The 19,393-nt window shown below is 35.3% G+C and overlaps 1 protein-coding gene across 3 annotated transcripts in view; it reads left to right on the forward strand.

Moving 5' to 3' along the window:
* The window catches only part of LOC145694330 (G-protein coupled receptor 143-like), a 55,610-nt gene extending 37,337 nt beyond the window's left edge, over positions 1-18,273 (forward strand). For all 3 annotated transcript variants that reach the window (XM_081770440.1, XM_081770441.1, XM_081770442.1), the window contains exons 5-7: positions 3,546-3,724; positions 6,335-6,656; positions 8,099-18,273. In XM_081770440.1, coding sequence (XP_081626566.1) covers positions 3,546-3,724; positions 6,335-6,656; positions 8,099-8,335 — 738 coding nt within the window. In that variant the 3' untranslated portion in view covers positions 8,336-18,273. The remainder of the gene's footprint in view (positions 1-3,545; positions 3,725-6,334; positions 6,657-8,098) is intronic.
* The last annotated feature ends 1,120 nt before the right edge of the window (positions 18,274-19,393 follow it).

Raw genomic sequence — 19,393 nt, forward strand, 5'->3', positions numbered from 1 at the left:
AGGAACCAGAATCACAGAGTCCAAATAAAATAATGATAAATAAATGGAGATATCCGAAATCAGCGGGACACGTGGCTAACTTGCTTAGAAAAAGATCTTTGGGTAGGCCAAAGATATAGTTTAACACATGAATCTCTGGCATGATCTTGAAAGCATATTTTGTAATCATGTCGCCTGTTTTCCTTCTCGGCTTCGCTCCATTTTCACTGTCTGACAAACATGCACGTGGCAATGTTAAATTACATACTGGTTCCTCCTCTTTCATGTAGATTGTTATTAGTTGCTACTACGCAGTGTTGCTAGCAAGCAAAAATATTATGTCTATCACAGAAGAGGATGGAACAGTGACAGTCCACTGTCACTAGTAGACGTTTCACAATAAACAATTTGGGCGGCACTCAAAAAAAAGGTTAAATTTTCTGAATAGTATGTAAATATTTTATACTTCACTTATATTTAAGAGTTCCCTCGTAGCAATATAGTTCGCATAGGGGGAGACCGGGTAGAAGTTCATGTGTTTGGGGCCTTAAACTCCAAAATAACCAATCAATACTCTTCAATTTTATGCGCCTTTGTAGTTCTTGCATATGTGTCATTCACGATCCTTCTTTCTTCGATCTCGACAGAGGTTCTTGTGCTGAACTCTGAATAAAGTAGTATATGAAAGAAGTAGATTTATTTTAATCCATTGGATTGGTTTGATCTGTTGTTGCTGCGACGACTAACTTCCGTTTTGTTAACATTACTTACAGATGTTGTATGATAACAAACTGAAAATAAATCTAAACATTAAATGTGACACGGTTATTTCTTGTAGTTAAATATATATATATATATATATATATATATATATATATATATATATATATATATATATATATATATATATATATTTTGAAAATAAATAAATTCAAGTGTACAATGATGAAATAATTTTGAGTGATGGAATGAAGACGTGGAAGAAGAGGAATCACTTCAAGGAAAGCTATTTATGCTCTCAAGGTCTACATGATATTAGCAGATTTTGAACGCTTGAAAAGTCCACTGTTTATCACTGAGCCATCGTATCCTAAGGCACAGTTAAACATTTAGAAGAGGTTAAAATATGTACTTCATATTGATTAATAAAAATGTTTAATTAAATATCTAGAGTTAGGTTTGGCAGATAATTTTAGAAACCGTATCCCATGCTGTCGTATTAGAGCATGAGAGGATCTTTATATATATATATATATATATATATATATATATATATATATATATATATATATATATATATATATATATATATAGAAGTAAAGTAAAAGACGATTTGCTGAACACGCAGCCAAAAACTAATGTGCGTGGAGAAAAGGAGATACACACCGCAGAACCGTATATTCCAGAACCCAATCGAATAGAAGTGGAAGCCGCTATAAAGAAATTAAAGAAACACAAATCTCCGGGTGTAGATGAAATTCCGGCTGAGTTAATTTTAGCTGGAGGCGAAAAATTGTGGAACAAGATACACAAACTCATTCTCCTTATCTGGAACAAGGAAGAATTGCCACAAGAGTGGAAAGAGTCAATCATTGTTCCAATTCACAAGAAAGGCGACAAAACTGACTGTAATAATTATCGAGGCATTTCTCTTCTGTCAACATCCTATAAAATCCTTTCAAATATTCTGTTAGCAAGATTGACCCCATACGCAGATGAAATTATTGGAGATTATCAGTGCGGATTTAGACGAAATCGATCAACTATCGACCAAATATTTACCATTCGCCAAATACTCGAAAAGAAGTGGGAATACAATAACCCGGTACATCAACTATTTATTGATTTTAGAAAGGCTTACGACTCGGTTAGGAGAGAAACATTATACAACGTTCTTACAGAGCTTGGAATACCGAGAAAGCTAATTAGATTAATTAAGATATGTTTAAGTGAATCCCAAAGTAAAGTCCGGGTAGGAAAATTTTTGTCCACGAGCTTCCACGTCGAAAATGGCCTGAAACAAGGAGATGCGTTGTCGCCATTATTATTTAAGTTTGTGCTGGAATACGCCATAAGGAAAATCAAAGATAGCAACCAGGGCCTAGAGTTGAACGGCATTCACCAGGTTATGGCATATGCTGATGATGTAAATTTAATAGGGGATGATAGGAGAACAGTAGAAATAAATGCAGAGATATTATTAAACGCTTGCAGGGACATGGGTTTACAAGTAAATGCAGAGAAAACTAAATACATGGAAGTGCGTCGGGACCGTAATACGGCAAATTGTGGATGCGTTAAAATATTAAATAATACTTTTGATAAAGTGGATACTTTCAAGTATTTAGGATCAATATTAACAGACGGAAATCATATTCGCGAAGAAATTAAATGTCGACTAAAAGTAGGGAATTCGTGTTACTATTCGGTTCAAAATCTCTTGTCGTCGCGAATTCTGTCGAGGAATTTGAAGCTTAAAATATATAAAACGATAATCATGCCAGTTGTTCTGTATGGTTGCGAAACATGATCGCTTACTCTGAGGGAAGAACATAGACTGAAAGTATTTGAGAACAGGATCCTGAGAAGAATATTCGGACCCAAGAGGAACGAGAATGGGGAATGGCGGAAGCTTCATAACGGGGAACTACATAGTTTATACGGTTTACCCAACATTGTTAGGGTCGTCAAGTCTAGGAGGCTTAGGTGGGCAGGTCATGTAGCTAGAATGGAAGAAAGTAGAAACGCTTTCAAAGTCTTGACAGGTAGACCCATAGGAAAACGACCATTAGGAAGACCTAGGCGCAGATGGGAGGATAATATTAAGATGGATCTCGCAGAGATAGGAATACAAAGTAGAAACTGGATCCAATTAGCTAAGGATAGAAGTCAGTGGAGAGCTTTTGTGAACGCGGCACTGAACCTCCGGGTTCCATAGGCCATAGAGTTAGTTAGTTAGTTAGTTAGTAAAGTAAAAGAACCCTAATTTACCTTAATATGCTTAGTTACAATTTTATTTACATCATGTACGTAATGTGATTATTTGCACAATATTTACGTTACAAGTTACTAATATGATTTTCGGTAGAAAACCAACTACAATGGCTCAGATTGTCTTTTTTTTTTTTTTTTTTTTTTTTTTTTTTTAATTATAACTAAAGAGGTAGTTAAACTTACAGGTAAATGTAGAAACCTCTCACCCAAAGTCCGTGGTTTCTTCCTTTCCACATGGCTAACTTAAAATCACTCTTGACGGCTCGGCTGCCTCCGTGATTTTTTCCTTTCTCCCTCTTTGTCAGCCTGAATCCCATTATATTGCCCAATTGTATCAGTCTTTTAACTTCACATTAAAGACTTGATGATTTTTTTTGCAATTAAAAGGTCTCATTACCTTCTATATCCATTGTCCCTTAGGACAAGTCGTTATAACCAAAAAGTATATTAATGGTTCCTCTTTTATTTATTTATTTATTTATTAAATCTGTTCTCAACACAATAAGTTTTGTTCATTTCACGGTAATCCTGTTCTGTAGTTTCCCAATGTCATGTTGATATTCTTTCCTCAGGCTTGGATCCAGTATTTTTACACCGTTACGTGGGTATGGACCCTCTGCTATGCAATCGACGTACGGCGTTTTCTGCACGATAAGCAAGATCATCCTCTGCTATACCATGCCATCTCGTGGTTTGTTCCAGCAGTACTGGTTCTTATTGGTCTCTCAATCTTGTACATGCCAGATGCCAAGCAAGTATATTTTATTGAACTAAAACTTCTGATTTTGTCGTGGAGATCATTATCTCTTTTACTGCTTCTTCTAGCTTTTCTGATTCACTAGTTTGGGTTTTCCAAGCAGTCCTTGTTTTTGGCATTTTCAGTTGACGGATCGAAGGGAAGAACGTGTTAAGTTTCGTTTCGCAGATTTTACAGAACAGAATATCGAGTTACAATGTTCTTCCCTACGATCCTTCAATTATTCTGCATTGTCATATCTTCACCCAAGTTTGTTCTGACTTTCCCTTCTGTTTGTAATATTCTTTCTCATATTTTAGTATTCTAATGCACTTAACTGCACTGGATGTTGACTTCTTGAGTACAATACACTCCTTTTGACTGTCTATTACTTTCATAATTAGTTCTGGGCTTCCTACTATAGCTAACTCCTATGGTTGTGGCTTTCCTTGAATATCCTCCTATAGCTAACTCCTATGGTTGTGGTTTCCCATGAATATGTGCTTCTACTCGCAGAACGCTTCTAATTTCTTATAACCATATCCTTTAAACTGTAACCTACTAACGATAAATAACATGTTGGTATATGATTTGATATTTGAACTGTTTCGTAAAAATCCTGTATTCAGTATATGTTAATTATTTCGGTTTCTTTCTTAGTTATTAATGCATTCCGTGTTCTTGTATCACGTTAAAGTATTTTAAGCGCCTTATTTAATGTATTTGGATTCGTACTTGTTGGGAAATGTGAAGAAAAAATTAATAAGATGTTAGAAAATTGAGGAAGGTTTGTGAAGTATATGGGATGAAAATAAATGTTAGAAAGACAAAAGCCATGGTGATTGGAACAAAGCGGTCCGCGTCAAATATAGAAGTGGGACGGGAGAAAATAGAACAGGTGACTAGTTTTCGATACTGGTTAGTATTTTTAGTTATGATACGAAGTGTGAATGTAAAATAAAAGCAAGGATAGGTATGCCGAAAGAAGCCTTTAGGAGGAAGAAAAGTTTGTTTTGTGGGACCTTGAATAAAGAGTTGAGAGAAAGACTCATAAAATGCTTCGTGTGGAGTATTGTACTTTATACATAGGTCAGAAACGTGGACATTGGCATCAGAAACGCAAAATTGACGAAAAATAACTGTAAGCTTTCGAAGTGTGTGTTGAGAAGAATGGAGCGAATTAGCTGGGTCGAGTGGAAAACGAATGGGAGAATATTAGAAATGGTTGGATAGAAAAAAATAATTTTAGATATTGACGAGAAACTGGTTGACATTGAATAAGAAGGAACTGTATCGTGAAGGACGTGCTATGGGTATGGTGGCAGGAAAGAGGAGGAGGAAGTGAACTACAATTAAAGGACGATATCAAAACAGAGAAATCGTACTTGAAGACGAAGAGGTTATGGGAAGACCGTGGAGCATGGAAGTTTCTCAGTTGCAGCAAGTGACCTGCCAATAATGGCAGAATACGTATGATGATGAAATCTATAATAGATTGTGCTTCCAATTAGTTACCTTGGGGACCGGATGGAAGGAGAGATCCATTTGAATTGTATGTATTTATAGCCTGAGTGAAATTTCTGTTACAAAAGAAGTAATTTACTGTCCGCATTTACGCAATAAGTGAAAATTACTCCTTTTCGTTGGTTGGAACCTTGATCCTACAAAAGTTGTAGTAACATACCCATAAATATTTATCACGATTAGTTTGAAATTGACAATATCACACTTACCGTAATTTAAATTTGTAATTAGATTGTTGTGCCTGCTAGGCCCCTTAAGAATATACTGTAAGAATGTGGATATGTTTGCTTGAATAATTGAAGACCTGAAGTAAATTAAGATCTAAGTGCCATTTAAACAGTTTCGAGATAATGATGTTTTTCCTCGAGAATTTGTGCCATGCACATACACGTCACGCATTCTATTGGCAATGATCTGGACTACTACGCACAGTTTTGGCGCTTAGATCCGAATATACTTAAACTGTATTGGCCCATAGACCATCATTCCGGCTATAACTCGAAACTTCAGAAAATGGCACTTAGATCGAAAATTACTTCAGGTCTTTAATTAACAAAATCCGTCGAAACTGTGCGGTTCATCATGAACTATAGACGCTTATGAGGTAAGTTTTTTACTAATGTTGTTCCAACTTGACTGTTACGTGAAACATGTAAAAGGTTGGACAGAAATTATTAGTAAATATATTAGATTCGTGTTCTAACTTGACTGTTACAAGAAAAATATAAAAGGTTGGACAGAAATTATTAGTAAATATATTAGAATCGTGTTCTAACTTGACTGTTACATGAAAAATATAAAAGGTTGGACAGAAATTATTAGTAAATATATTAGAATCGTGTTCTAACTTGACAGTTATATGAAAAATATAAAAGATTGGACAGGAATTATTAGTAAATGATTAGATCGCTTCTTGCTGTAACGCAACAATAAAAATTCAGGAGAATATTCTGATTGCAAAGTGATCACTGAACTTGGTGAGAGTTGAATTCAGTTGTTGTGCACAAATTTGTACACGAGGGACAAGAGTTTATGTGCAAAAGATAAGTGCCATAAGATTTGATTTGTATATATTAATGTAATGTTTAATTGTATTTGTAGTTGTCATAAACATGGTGAGAATGTGTTCCTCCGAATTCTTCCCAACTACTGCATCACGTACATCCCTGTGGTCATTATAATGATAGCCAACCCAATTCTGTACTTCACATCGTCCCGTAGCGTCCACATGGCCGTATGCAGAAATCTTAACCAGTTCACCAGTCGAGAGAGGTACTTAGTGGACTCTATTAAAATGAAGTTCTCCTTCATCATCGCCGTTTTCTACGTCTGCTGGCTGCCAAATCTTATCAACGGACTCCTGCTGTGGACGTTCTGGTATGATCTCCCACGGGGCGTCATTATAAGCCTTTGGTATATAATGGTAAGTATAATTCTGATGATTACTAATTATTACTATGAGAGGCATATCTATTAACAGGAAGTAAAAAAATTCTCATACGTTAAAAGATAGAGAATGAATGGATGGATGGATAGAACTAATTCTCTTAGGAAACAAACCATACAAGATAGACAAAAGCTGATTTTTTTACTGAATACCATAGGTGACAAGTAGAGATTTACACAACATCCTAATATAAGGTGGTGTGGCGAAATTATGTAGCGCTGCGAATATCTTAAAACGAAGATGGCTGTCAAAAAGTATTGGAAAGACCTTAATCCAGAAATGGATCGACAATTGTTGATAATGGTATGTATGCGTATCAAATATAAATAACCTTCACCACTGCAACTCATATGAACTTAGTCCTTATTCTTGAAATCTGAGCATTTGAGATTAAGAAATAAACGCTTATACCTTGTTCTCGGAGATCATATGTTCGACCCTATAACTGTAAGAGTTTCTAAAAATAGTTAATTTAAAATTTACTTGTTCTTGGGTGTAACTGGGTAAAATTTACTGTTATGTCTGGGTATAACAAACGGTTCTGCGAGCTCGAAATATTTTAAGACCCGGTTCTAGCGAACCGGCTGAATAGCATCAGTGTTAAAATACTACCAATCAAAATCGTCCAGAAAGTGAAACTCACGTATTCCGAAACGTTTAGCTTTATTGATGAATGCGAAAGAGTGACATCTACAGCTATGTAATAATAATAAAGTGTGTATGTATTTATGTGTGTGAGTCATCAGCTTTCCGCAACGAAATTTGATACATGGATAGACCTTCCTCTACGAAATCTTTTTTTCGAATTTCGACACGAAAGGAAAATTAGAGGGATTAATTTGTATGAATAAAGGGAGATAATCAATACCCGGGATATTAGTATCAAATTAATAGTTTTTGAGGTCGCTGAGATATTCGGTAATATTTCCGACGCTGTTCAAGTCCAAATTTAGCCCTCATCGTCATCGAAGTTTCGGGGGGAGGTTTGAGAAGTAACATGTCCAAAATGACCGGTATTAGTGTCGAATTTATAGTTTTCGGGCTTGCTAAGCTGGTTGGTGACAGTATCTATGATATTTAAGTGAAGTTTAGGCAAGAAGGAACATGGCAATCGGTATGGGAACTTATTTCTTTCACTCATATTAAGAGGGACAACGCCGAGGATGTTGCTATTCGTTATTTACTTGTTACAGGGGCAATGCCAAAGACGTTCTTTTCCGTTATATTTATATCAGATTAATATTGACAGGAAGTAACTTTTTTTTTTTTTTTTTTTTTAATTTTTGAACATATATATTGCATAAATCTCATTCCTTCCGTGCAAAGAACAGGAATGGGCATTTCCCTGATAAAGTATAAGTAAAATAGTCAAAATAAAGGGCATCATTGAACTAATTTTTTATTTATTTAATTTTCAGGCTGTTACGAATCCCTTGCAAGCATTATTTAACTGCCTAGTGTACCGTCGATGGCTAGGGAACAACAAATTGTGTTTGCCATGCATCGGAAAAAGTGCAGACAATAGTCTTGCCCCACAACCATACAACGACGACTCTTTGAGTGGCGCCAACGAGCGAACGCCACTGTTGCAGAGTGAAGAGTACCCACGAGCAGGACCTGCAAGAACTAGCATTAACTCATCACCAACTCTTTGACAAGCTCGGTTCGTGATGGAGCATTTGCATCCCAAAAACAAAAAAATTCTCAAGGTCACAATGCGCCTTATAGATTTGTATCACAGAAAATTTTCTATGCATTGTTATGTGTATATATATATGTGAATATATATTTGTATTAATATTTATTCGTATACTGCACTTTTTAAAAATATTATCTATTTGTAGTATTAATTGTTAAACGATTTTTAATTTTTTTTATCCATGCTTTTATAACTATTTTTGTTACAAAATATGTATGTTGTTTTGTCTTATGTGTCAGATATTGTTCAAATTCTTTATATATTGCAATAATACAGATATTGACGTTAAATTAAAGTATATTAAACGAGGTCTGTACCCCAAGAAGTTGTAAACTGGGTATTTTATGTAGCAGTTCGTTGAATAAGAAGGCAGAAATCTAAGATGATAAAATGGTTCAACTTTTCTGCATAATCATCGTAGTAATTGGAGCCGTGGTGGCTCAGTGGTAGAGCGTTCACTTCTGGTACGTGGGGTCCGTGGTTTGATTCCAAATGGGCTTTGTGGTGGACGTGGGTTTTCGCAGGGTTCTCCCGTTTCCTCCCGTTATATTTATTTCACCATTACATTTATTTCTGATCATCATCGTCTCCTTTAGCCTAGCCAACATAACCGTGGGACGTAAAAGTGAATGATGTCTTTTTATTTTCACTTCATCGTAGTAATTATAATGGTTTAGAATTCATAGTATTTTAGAACGCATGTCGCAAATAATCCTCGAAACATAGAAGGTACTTGAAAGTGCGTTTCAATATATTTCGACGTTCAGTTAGAGGTTCTCTGTGGCATACAGATAAATCAAACTGTAGTAGACAAATAGAAATAAAAATAAATTATAAATCTTCGAGTTTTACGTCAGACTGTTATGCTGCCTAGGCTAAAGGAGACGATGATGATGAGAAATGAATGAAATGGTGGAATGAAGAAAGTGGGAGAAAACGGGGCAGCCCCGAGAAAACCCACGTACACGGTGTTTGTTCACCACAGAGTTCAATTGGCACGAGCTGGGATTGAACCAGGGACTCCACGCTCTACCACTGAGCCACCGCGGCCTCCAGTAGTAGAGAAATAGAATTGTTACTGGTATTCTAAAAAGCCAATTTAATATTTTTAAAGTTCTGTTTATCTTCTTCTTTTACGTATGCTTAACAGTAAACAGTTGCTTTCTATATATACTTTACAGTGCGACATTGATATTTGCTTTTCCTTGTAGATAGAATTTTGCGCTACGCTTAGTCATATGTGTATTCTTGTATTATTCTCATTCGTGGATTAGATTAATTGAAAAAAATTAGTTACAACGTAATAATTTGCGCAGTAAAAATCGCAGTGTGATACAGTTTATTACTTGTAGGAAAATATTGCATAGCAATAATATGTTTTCTATAATATATTAAAGACACACAAAACTCCTCCATGACAGTTTGACATATAACATGTAGAAGAGGGAATTACTTCATTCGTCTTTGTTAGTGATTTATAGTGAGTGTAATATATTCTTCAATATTATTAGGTTCGTCCATACACGTACTTTACCTATTAAGTATTATCGTAGTTAGTAACAACGAGTTTTTAGTGTTTGTTACCGCTTTTTGCAATCCGTGTTCAAGGAAGCGGATTGCTTTAGCAACAAACTCAGTTAAGAAAGAGTATAGACAACTTGCAAAGGGCCTAATCCGGTTATAATGATGTGAACAGACTTTGGGGGAGATGGCTGCAATTCAGTTCAAATGTAAAAGAGACTATGTAGATTCTATATTTCAGAAGCAAATTGTCCTAAAATGAATGGAACATAGTTAAAAAATGCACGAAACATTATCATTAATCTCAATGGAAAATAAATGAAAAAAAAAAAAAAATAATTCCTCCACTTATCTCAAAATCCAAAAGAGGAAGATGGCTAAAAATCCGCTTAAATATAGAATAAAACTATGTAAATTCTACATTTAAAAAAATCTAAAATGAATGGAACATAGTTGAAATGCACGAAACATTAACAATAATGTAAATGGAAAATCAATGAATGAAAAAAAAAAAAAAAAAAAAAATGAAGTCGTCCACAAATCTCAAAAACTATAATAAGATGGTCAATTGAAAGCTTATTGCAAAGACATAATGAAGAACTTTAAAACGATGTATATAGCACGTAAGGTAAATATGAATAGAACATTGACAAAAGTCAAGTTGTTTGAGTAAAAGCAATAATAATGATAAAGTATATAATAAGGAGATGGCTAATTGAAAGCTTATTGCAAAGACATAATAAAGAGCTTAAAAACGATGTATAGCACGTAAGGTAAATATGGATAGAACATTGTCAAAAGTCAAGTTGTTTGACTAAAATCAATAATAATGATAAAGTATATGGATCTTCTGCGAATTACCCAGAGTGCCGCATGTGGAGGTTACGTGCTTGAAATATCTCACGTCGGATTTGGAATTTCCAGATTCGATTTAGCACGCAACGTGACTTTTGACCTGATCACATGACACAATCTGTTCCTTGTGGCAAACCGGATAGGCTCTTAATTAAGAATCAAAAAATTCAATGAAAATATTCCGACTTGAGTTTCTACATCTATTTTTTCCCCCTTTCTTTCCTGATGTACAGTTTAAATCAAGCTCTGTACATCCCATAGATTGTATGGGATATGTAGGAGTTATAAATTTTGAATATGTATTACAAAGGTATGCCATAATTTATGTAGTACCTTGTTATATCATAAATACTGTCACAAAGTTTGGAGTGGTGCTGTAGGCATCCGGAGTGGCACAGTGCTGCCATCTGTGTATAAAGCGGAAGATGCATGTAGTGTGTGTGTTTGATTGTTCATGACATACGTTGATATTGTACTGAGTTCTGATGGAGTGGGGCGATTACGAAAATCGTGTAGCAGTAATTGCACTAGACAAGGTCGAGAAGACAGCAGGTGAAATTTTTAACTTCCTGAAACCCATACAAATCAGCAAAAGATTCGTGTATCGCGCCATACAGCGATACACCGCAGCTGATCGCGCAAAAAGTGGTAGACCACGAACGGTACGAGCCCTACAGGTCCAGAAAGCAGTCGCAGCAAGAATTCGAAGAAATCCTGTTCGAACAGAAAGTGTGATGGCTGCTGAGATCAACATCAGCAGAAATTCCATCTCTCGTGTGCTCAGGAGTGACCTACATCTCCGGGCGTATAAGAGGCGGACTGTTCACTTTCTGACCCAAACATTAATGTCGCAGAGTGTCCTTAAATTAAACAGACTGTTACGGCGTTACACCAATAATCTGCACAGAAAGATTCTGTTCAGTGACGAAAAGATGTTCACAATTGAGCAGGCCTAGAATGCCCAAAATGACCGTATGTATGCCACGTCATCTACTGCAGCTGCTGAGGCAGCTCCAAGGATTCAGAGGGCACAATATCCTGCCTCAGTGATGGTTTGGTGGGGAGTGAGCTACTCAGGCGCAACCCAGGTGCATTTTTGCGAACAAGGTGTTAAAACGTCTGCCAAGGTGTACCAGGACACAGTGCTAACACCTATAGTGAAACCACTGTCTGCTACCATGTTCCCTGGAGAAAATGGACATTCCAGTAGGATTCCGCTCCAGGCCACAAAGGGAAAACAACCGAGGACTGGCTGGCATGGAACGTCCCTGACTTAATTTCTACCGCTGATTGGCCTTCTAGCAGCCCGGACTTTAACCTGTTGGACTACAAACTTTGAGCAGTCCTTCAGGCAAAGGTCTGCCATAAACGACATCCATCTGTCGACAGTCTGAAACAATCTTTGACCCGAACAGTGAACAATTTTCCCATGGACTTCGTGCTTGCATCAAGGCCAAGGGGGACATTTCGAAAAATGATTCGTGCGTCAGGTGTACAACATATCAATGTAAAACATGACCAAAATAAATTGCCCTGATGTTAATACTCTCCGTGTTATTCACATTCAAACTTGTGATAGTATTTATAATATAACTAGGTATTTAGGCTCTGCCACATTTATTTTAGAGATATATTATTGGGACTATATGAAATGGATCAAGTCCTTTATATCATAAGTACAAAATGTTCGGGAGTACAGCGAGTTATATTCGTAAAGTAGAGAAAATTAAATGGGTTTTTTAAAATTATTTAGTACGAATAAACATAGGCAGGTAATAATATTGATTAAACAACACAGAGACATATATTAATATCTCTTGGATAATTAAGGCTTCGGTATTACATCGTACTACATCTGAACTTTGCTTTTGTATACAATATCGTGTTAAAAGTTATCCACTGCACAGAAATGTTGTTAGATACAACTTCGGATTTTCTCAATAGAATTGAATTATTTTTACAAAGACCTGTTACGTGTTTTATTGTTGATCACAAAGTGTTCACCCATTCTTCCAAACATGTGACACAAGAATTCATAATGACAGTATTTCTGTGTGCGTTTATAAAACAATACAATGAACAAAGACAATATACTTATATATGTATATATAATATCAAATTACAACACTTTAATATACTTAGGTTTTAAATATTGTGCCTTGACTTAAAATTAGAACGAAACTTGAAAATATCATAATATTTTGGATTATTGAATTTTAAAAAAGTGACAGTAAAAATTAACAATTGTTCGGAACCAAATCACGGAATAGTGTTCACGAGGTGTTTATTAAAAACTTAGTTTCCGCGTAGAAAGGACTTCTCACAAAGAATTTTCTTTTCAATACTTGAAGATGTGTTCTATTGTAAGTATAGTACTTTCAAACTTCATGTTTCTTACATCTTGCAAGTCAAAAAGAAAGAGAGAAAAAAAAAATGCTCAACTTTAGCCTGGTTTATATCTAACGAGGGATAAAGAATTGGATAAAATTGCAACTGGACAATGGTAAATATGAGTCAATTTGAAACGTTTATTTAAAAAAAATATTCCATGTTTGTATTATACTGGTCTAATTCATCTTGTTCACATTTTACGAAGTATTTTATTTTGTTCAAAGGTTTGAGTTAATTTACAATGTACTTTTAACATATAATGCTTACGTTAAATAATACCTTTAACAGTAGTTAAATTTACACCTAGCTGCCCTATTAGGTAGCGCGTGTGTCTTTGTTCTATGTGAATCCGGATTCGATTCCTGATGGAAGAGCATTAAACGATCACACTCATTCGTTTGATTTCATTTTGATTTGTGAGTTTTAGAGTCCCTTTCAGGAGCGAGGTTATATGAGACGTGGACCTATAATTTAACATGGAATCCGAAACACATGAGCTCCAGCCGGGAATCGAGTCCGGGTGTCTCACGCCAAAGGTGCGGGGCGTACGCTAATCGCTTAGCCAAGGGGAAGCTCCACAGTCGTTCGTATCGTACTTTAAACTGCAGGTTCTGTTGTATATAGCCTCGCTGCTGATGAAGGATAAAAATAGTAATGAATCAATGTCGATGCTAATTATCCGTATTTTACTATAATTATATTCAGAAAATTTAATACTATTCTATTCATCCTTCTCATTCGTCGAGTTTAGCAGATTTTGAGTTCAACGTCCCTTTCAGCAGTGAGGCTAAATGAGACATGGATCTACTGATTAACGTGGAAACCAAACCAGATGAGCTTCCGCCGGGAATCGAACCCGGTCTCCCACGCCAAAGGCGCGTACCCTTCTCATTCGCGTTGGTTGTAGAAATGTCTACAACTTAGTTTCGCTTGTAGATTTTCATTTTCCATTTAAATTTCACGTATGCAATAAACTGGTGTACTTTCACCACGGATTTGTAACTGGTTCCAAACCCTTTCTGCTTGTCTGTAGCTAGTGCGCGGCACAGGATTCCGGAAGAACCAAAAAATTTGAACGCCATCTTAAATGGTGTCTCATGCCTCATACAGCCTCTGTGCTGAAAAGGAATGCTAAATTATAACCAACCAAACCAAAATCTTGTAAGAGATGAACAAGATGAACTGGACACACTATATGAAAAATATTATATATATATATATAATATTAACAATGCAACATGTACAGTTTTATTATTGTTGTTTAAGAAACAGGAAGGGGGCTGGCCACTTATCTCTCTCTCTAAAGGGCCATATTCTCATCAAAGCTCCACATTAAGAGCCTGATATACTAAAAATAATACAAAATTTAACATTTTTGTTTTGCTTGTTTTTCGTAAGTGAACGGAGATAATGAAATGCAACTTCCCACAATCATAGATAATGTTCTTCTACAACAGAAAATATGAACTTGAAGAATTCTCAGTGTTGCCATCCATAGAAACTAGTATTGCCATAATAACAATTCCCCCAAGATCTAAGTTAAGGCAGTGACTAGAGGAACGAACTCACAAGGGAACCTTCCGAAAATGATAGTTGCAGTGAAAGATATGGCCTATGCCAATTGAAAGAACTGTAACAGAGATGAGCATTCCCAAAAAATTAGCTGCCCATAGCAATAGGTTCAAGAAATATAAGGGGTGAAAGTTCGGGAAAAAGCAAGGTTGGACAAGGGGGAAAAGTGCAAATTCCGCAAAAAAGGGGGGCACGGCAAAATGCAATGCTGGCAAGTGATGTACAGAAAGAGGCTTGCCACAATAGGGAACAAATGGAGGCCACCAGTAGGGTTAACAGTGTTGCCAACTGTAATAAAAGTACATGTTTTGCAAAGAGCACTGTATGAATTGAGTGCAATATTCAGTGTCATGTAGAAGATAAGATATGGCGTGTGTAATCAGTTGTACAATCTAACAAAAGACAATAGAAAAAACAGAAGTTTCCTGCATAGTTGGTGCTTCTTGTTTTGTTCATTCTAATATGCACAGCTCGTGATTAAATGTGGCGCATTATGGCCAACTTCGTCTTTTCCGTATTTTTCGTACTTCTGTTTTTTCTATTCTCTTTTGTTAGATTGTACCATTGATTATACACGTCATATCTTATGTTCTACATGACACTGAATATTGTTCTACGTGACACTCACTACATATAGTCCTCTTTGCAAAACATGTACTTTTCATGGCAGTTGGCAACACTGTTAACCCCAGTGGTGGCCTCCATTTGTTCCCTATTGTGGCAAGTCTCATTCTGTACATCACTTATCAGCATTGTATTTTGCCGTCTCCCCCTGTTTTGCGGAATTTGCACTTTTCCCCTTTGTCCAACCTTGCTGCTTCCCGAACTTCCACCCTTATATTTCTTGAACCTATTGCTATGGGCAGCTAATTTTTTGGGAATGTTCATCTCTGTTACAGCTCTTTCAATTGGCATAGGGCATATCTTTCACTGCAACTATCATTTTCGGAAGGTTCCCTTGTCAGCTACATATGATTACGTATTATGTTTTTTTGAAATTCAATGAGCTACTTTTTAAAGAACATTATTTTTTAATTTTAATAACTGTATGTTAAAACAATTTTGTTTATTACAAAGTAAATACAACTATTATTTAAAAAGTAGTTCACAAGGTACCAAACAACATGATACGTAATTAAATGCAGTTGAATTCGTTCATTTAGTCGCTGCCTTAACTTAGATTTTGGGGATAATATTATTCTGGCAACACTGAAAATTCTTGAGGATCATATTCTCTGTTGTAGAGTAACATTATCTATGATTGTGGGAAGTTGCATTTCATTATGTGCTTTCAATTACGTAAAACAAGCAAAAGAAAACTTAAATTTTGTATTATTTTTAGTATGTGAGACACTTAAGTAATTTTGGCGTGAATTAAAAGTCGAAGAGTACATACTTAATATTAGGGTTTATCACAGAATGGATCCTGGTATTTTAATTTTTATAAACGATTAAGGTTCGTATCATTTTTATTTACTCACTTCCATTTATGTAGAAGAATAAGGACCCTTTAAGAGAATGTTGGCAAGATGATTTTTTTTAAACAATACTGTGTATGTTTGTATTAGGAACATTCCATGTCAAATCAACAAGTCATCACACTTGACTTCAGATTTTTGTAAAAATTGGTGCACAGCTTTATTACAATGGAAGATGAAGAAATTCCAAATATTACCTCTCTCCTCTTGAAAGTGTCCCCATACAGGGTGTTAAAAAATGTCAAAAAAAGGGCATTTTTTTCAGTTACAGTGATTATTAAAAATTGTCATAAAATGGTTAATATGTGAACTAGAGACATAGAACAAACACCATTGGAAAGCATAAAGAATGGCCTACAAGTTGTACTATATTGAAAAATCTGTACAATAAAAAAAATAACACTTCAAAAATTCAAATTTAAATTTGAATTTCGCATAGAAATGTCCCTGTGAATTTGTTTAAAATGGTCCAGATTCTAGTCTCATATATGTACTAAAATACCACAAAGATGCGTTTTGGGCACTCAATGGGATCCAATTCAAAATTCAACATAAACCAAACATTGCAAGATATTGACCATGTGAATATCTGTGTTCAGATAGTTAACCATTTGCCTGGAGCTATTTACCTGCAGCATCAAAGGAATTTATATTCAGCTTCATTTGTTTCTTGATGTATTAATTAGAATTTACACAATTATCCACCTTTTGAGTTATTTAGAGAGGTATTACATTTCCGAACAGTACTCAATATAGGTCATTATTCTTGTTAGTCAGTATGGATGTTTGTAAATTTATATTGGCTACATTGATACAAGTTATTTTCATTCCTTTGTTTCAGGATTGCTGTTACAGACATGTGAAAGTGTATAATTGAAATAGGTAAAAGAATTTATTGACTAATTGTTTGTGCTGAAAGTATGTGAAGTGATTGTGAATATTGCCACTGTGTTTCATAACACATTTGATACAAATATTGTGAAAGGGAGGGAAATATATCCCTTCCTTTCCTAATAAGTTCTCTAACAGAAATCCTGAAACAAAGGAATGAAAAAAACATGTATCAATGTAGCCAATATAAATTTAGAAACATCCGTACTAACTAACAAGAATAATGACCTATATTGACTACCGTTCGGGCAATGTTTGGTGTATGTTGAATTTTGAATCGGATCCCATTGAGTGCCCAAAATGTAACTTTGTGGTGTTTTAGTACACACATGAGACTACAATCTGGACAATTTTGAACAAATTCACAGGGACATTTCTATGCGAAATTCAAATTTGAATTTGAATTTTCGAAGTGCTATTATTTATTGTACAGGTTTTTTTCAATATAGTACAACTTGTAGAGCAATCTTTATGCTTTCCAAAGGTGTTTGTTTCATGTCTCTAGTGCACATATTAACCATTTTATGACAATTTTCAATAACCACTGTAACTGAAAAAATGCCTTTTGGCATTTTTAAATACCCTGTATGAGGACACTTTCAGGAGGAGAGAGGTAATATTTGGGATTTTTTCATCTCCCACTGTTATAAAGCTGTGCACCAATTTTTAGAAAAATCTAAGATCGTCAGGTCAGATTTTGTCATTTCATTGGTTGATTTCACATGGAATGTCCCATTAACATGTTGCATTTCCATCATGACATATAATTCGCCATGTTTATTTGCAAATAAATTGTACATAATAATTATACCTCACTGCAATTGTTACGAAATTCCGGCTTCGTTGTATAGTTTATATATATATATCATATAACAAGTCATCATTTTACGCTTTTATGTTGAAATTGTTTTAATTGCATTTTGCAGCTAAAGTAAAACAGTATTGTGGCATTTACAAGTTAATTTCATAGTTTCGTACTGAATGCTAATCTATTATTATATAGAGTACTAGGTTACCATAATAAATAGAACGATATGTAATACTTCGATGGTTTGTTAGTATTTTGTACTCTAATATATCGTGTTACAAGTGTTCGTTTTCTAGTCCTTGCTCGCTAATATAGAGTTGACAGGGTCTAATTTAATGTGTATTTCTACTTATTTTTCAATACAGTTTTTACATTGTAGCGCTTTTTGTTCTTTATTTCTTTGTCCTACATGTTTTAAATCAATCGTTTACTCACTGACGTTATAGGTAGCTTTTGCCCATCCTCAGTACACCAGGCGAACAGACATAAAGAGCAAACTCATGTAAAGGCAGTGGTGGCGGGTAAACAGAAACGTTGATGGATTCTAACTATTTATTCAGTGCCTACATTTTCATTTCTCTACACATACCTCCCTCCCCTTTTTTGCTGCTACCGGGCCGATACCGTAAATAAGACTCACCCAACATGCGAGGTCTCTCTAGAAAGTAACAGACGTTTGAAAAAAAAAAAAAAAAAGTAACAGAGTGAACAAACCAAATTGTATTATATACATTTGAAAGGTACACTCTTAAACTATTTTTACACATAATCGCCATGCAAATTAAGGCAGTTATTATATCATGGCACAAGTTTTTCAATATCGTCGCGGTAGAAATTTGCCGCTTGTGATTTTAACGACTGGCTTACACCGACATTGCAGTTCATCATCAGTAGAGACCGGATGTTAGGCAAAATGCCTATTCTTTATTATTAAAGATATGATCAAAAATAAGGTTTAAAGTTTATATGGGGGTTTATACTTTCGATTTAAGTCAATTTTATTTTGCCTATTTTGACCTTTAGTGCCTAATATTGCCTATTCTATGCATTTTCTTCAAAATAAGCCTTCATTGGGAAAATATATAATTTATTTAACATAAATAATACAGACATATTAAGTGCTTGTACACACAAGCACGTGGTACGTTACGGGTGAACTTCAAAGATGTGCACATACTTCGGGAGGTGATTAGTAATATCAAAAGAAGACAAAATGTTTTCTTGTATTTTGTCGAATTCCGTGCCTTGTACGACTGACAGAGTGCCAATTTGGTATTGAAAATTGAATCCTGAAAATTGGAACGGAACCGAAAGATGTGCACATACTTTGAGAGGTGATTCGTGACATGAAAAGAAGACAAAAAGTCCTCTTGGATGTCACGAATCACCTCCCGAAGTATGTGAACACCTTTATGTCTCATTAAAATTGTCAGGATTCGATTTTGGATTCCAAGCTGGCCCTCCTGTTACTCGTACAGGACGCAGAATTCGACAACAG

The sequence above is a fragment of the Thermobia domestica genome, chromosome 9, assembly GCF_964235325.1.
Source record: "Thermobia domestica chromosome 9, izTheDome1.hap1.1, whole genome shotgun sequence".
NCBI classification, from domain to species: domain Eukaryota; kingdom Metazoa; phylum Arthropoda; class Insecta; order Zygentoma; family Lepismatidae; genus Thermobia; species Thermobia domestica.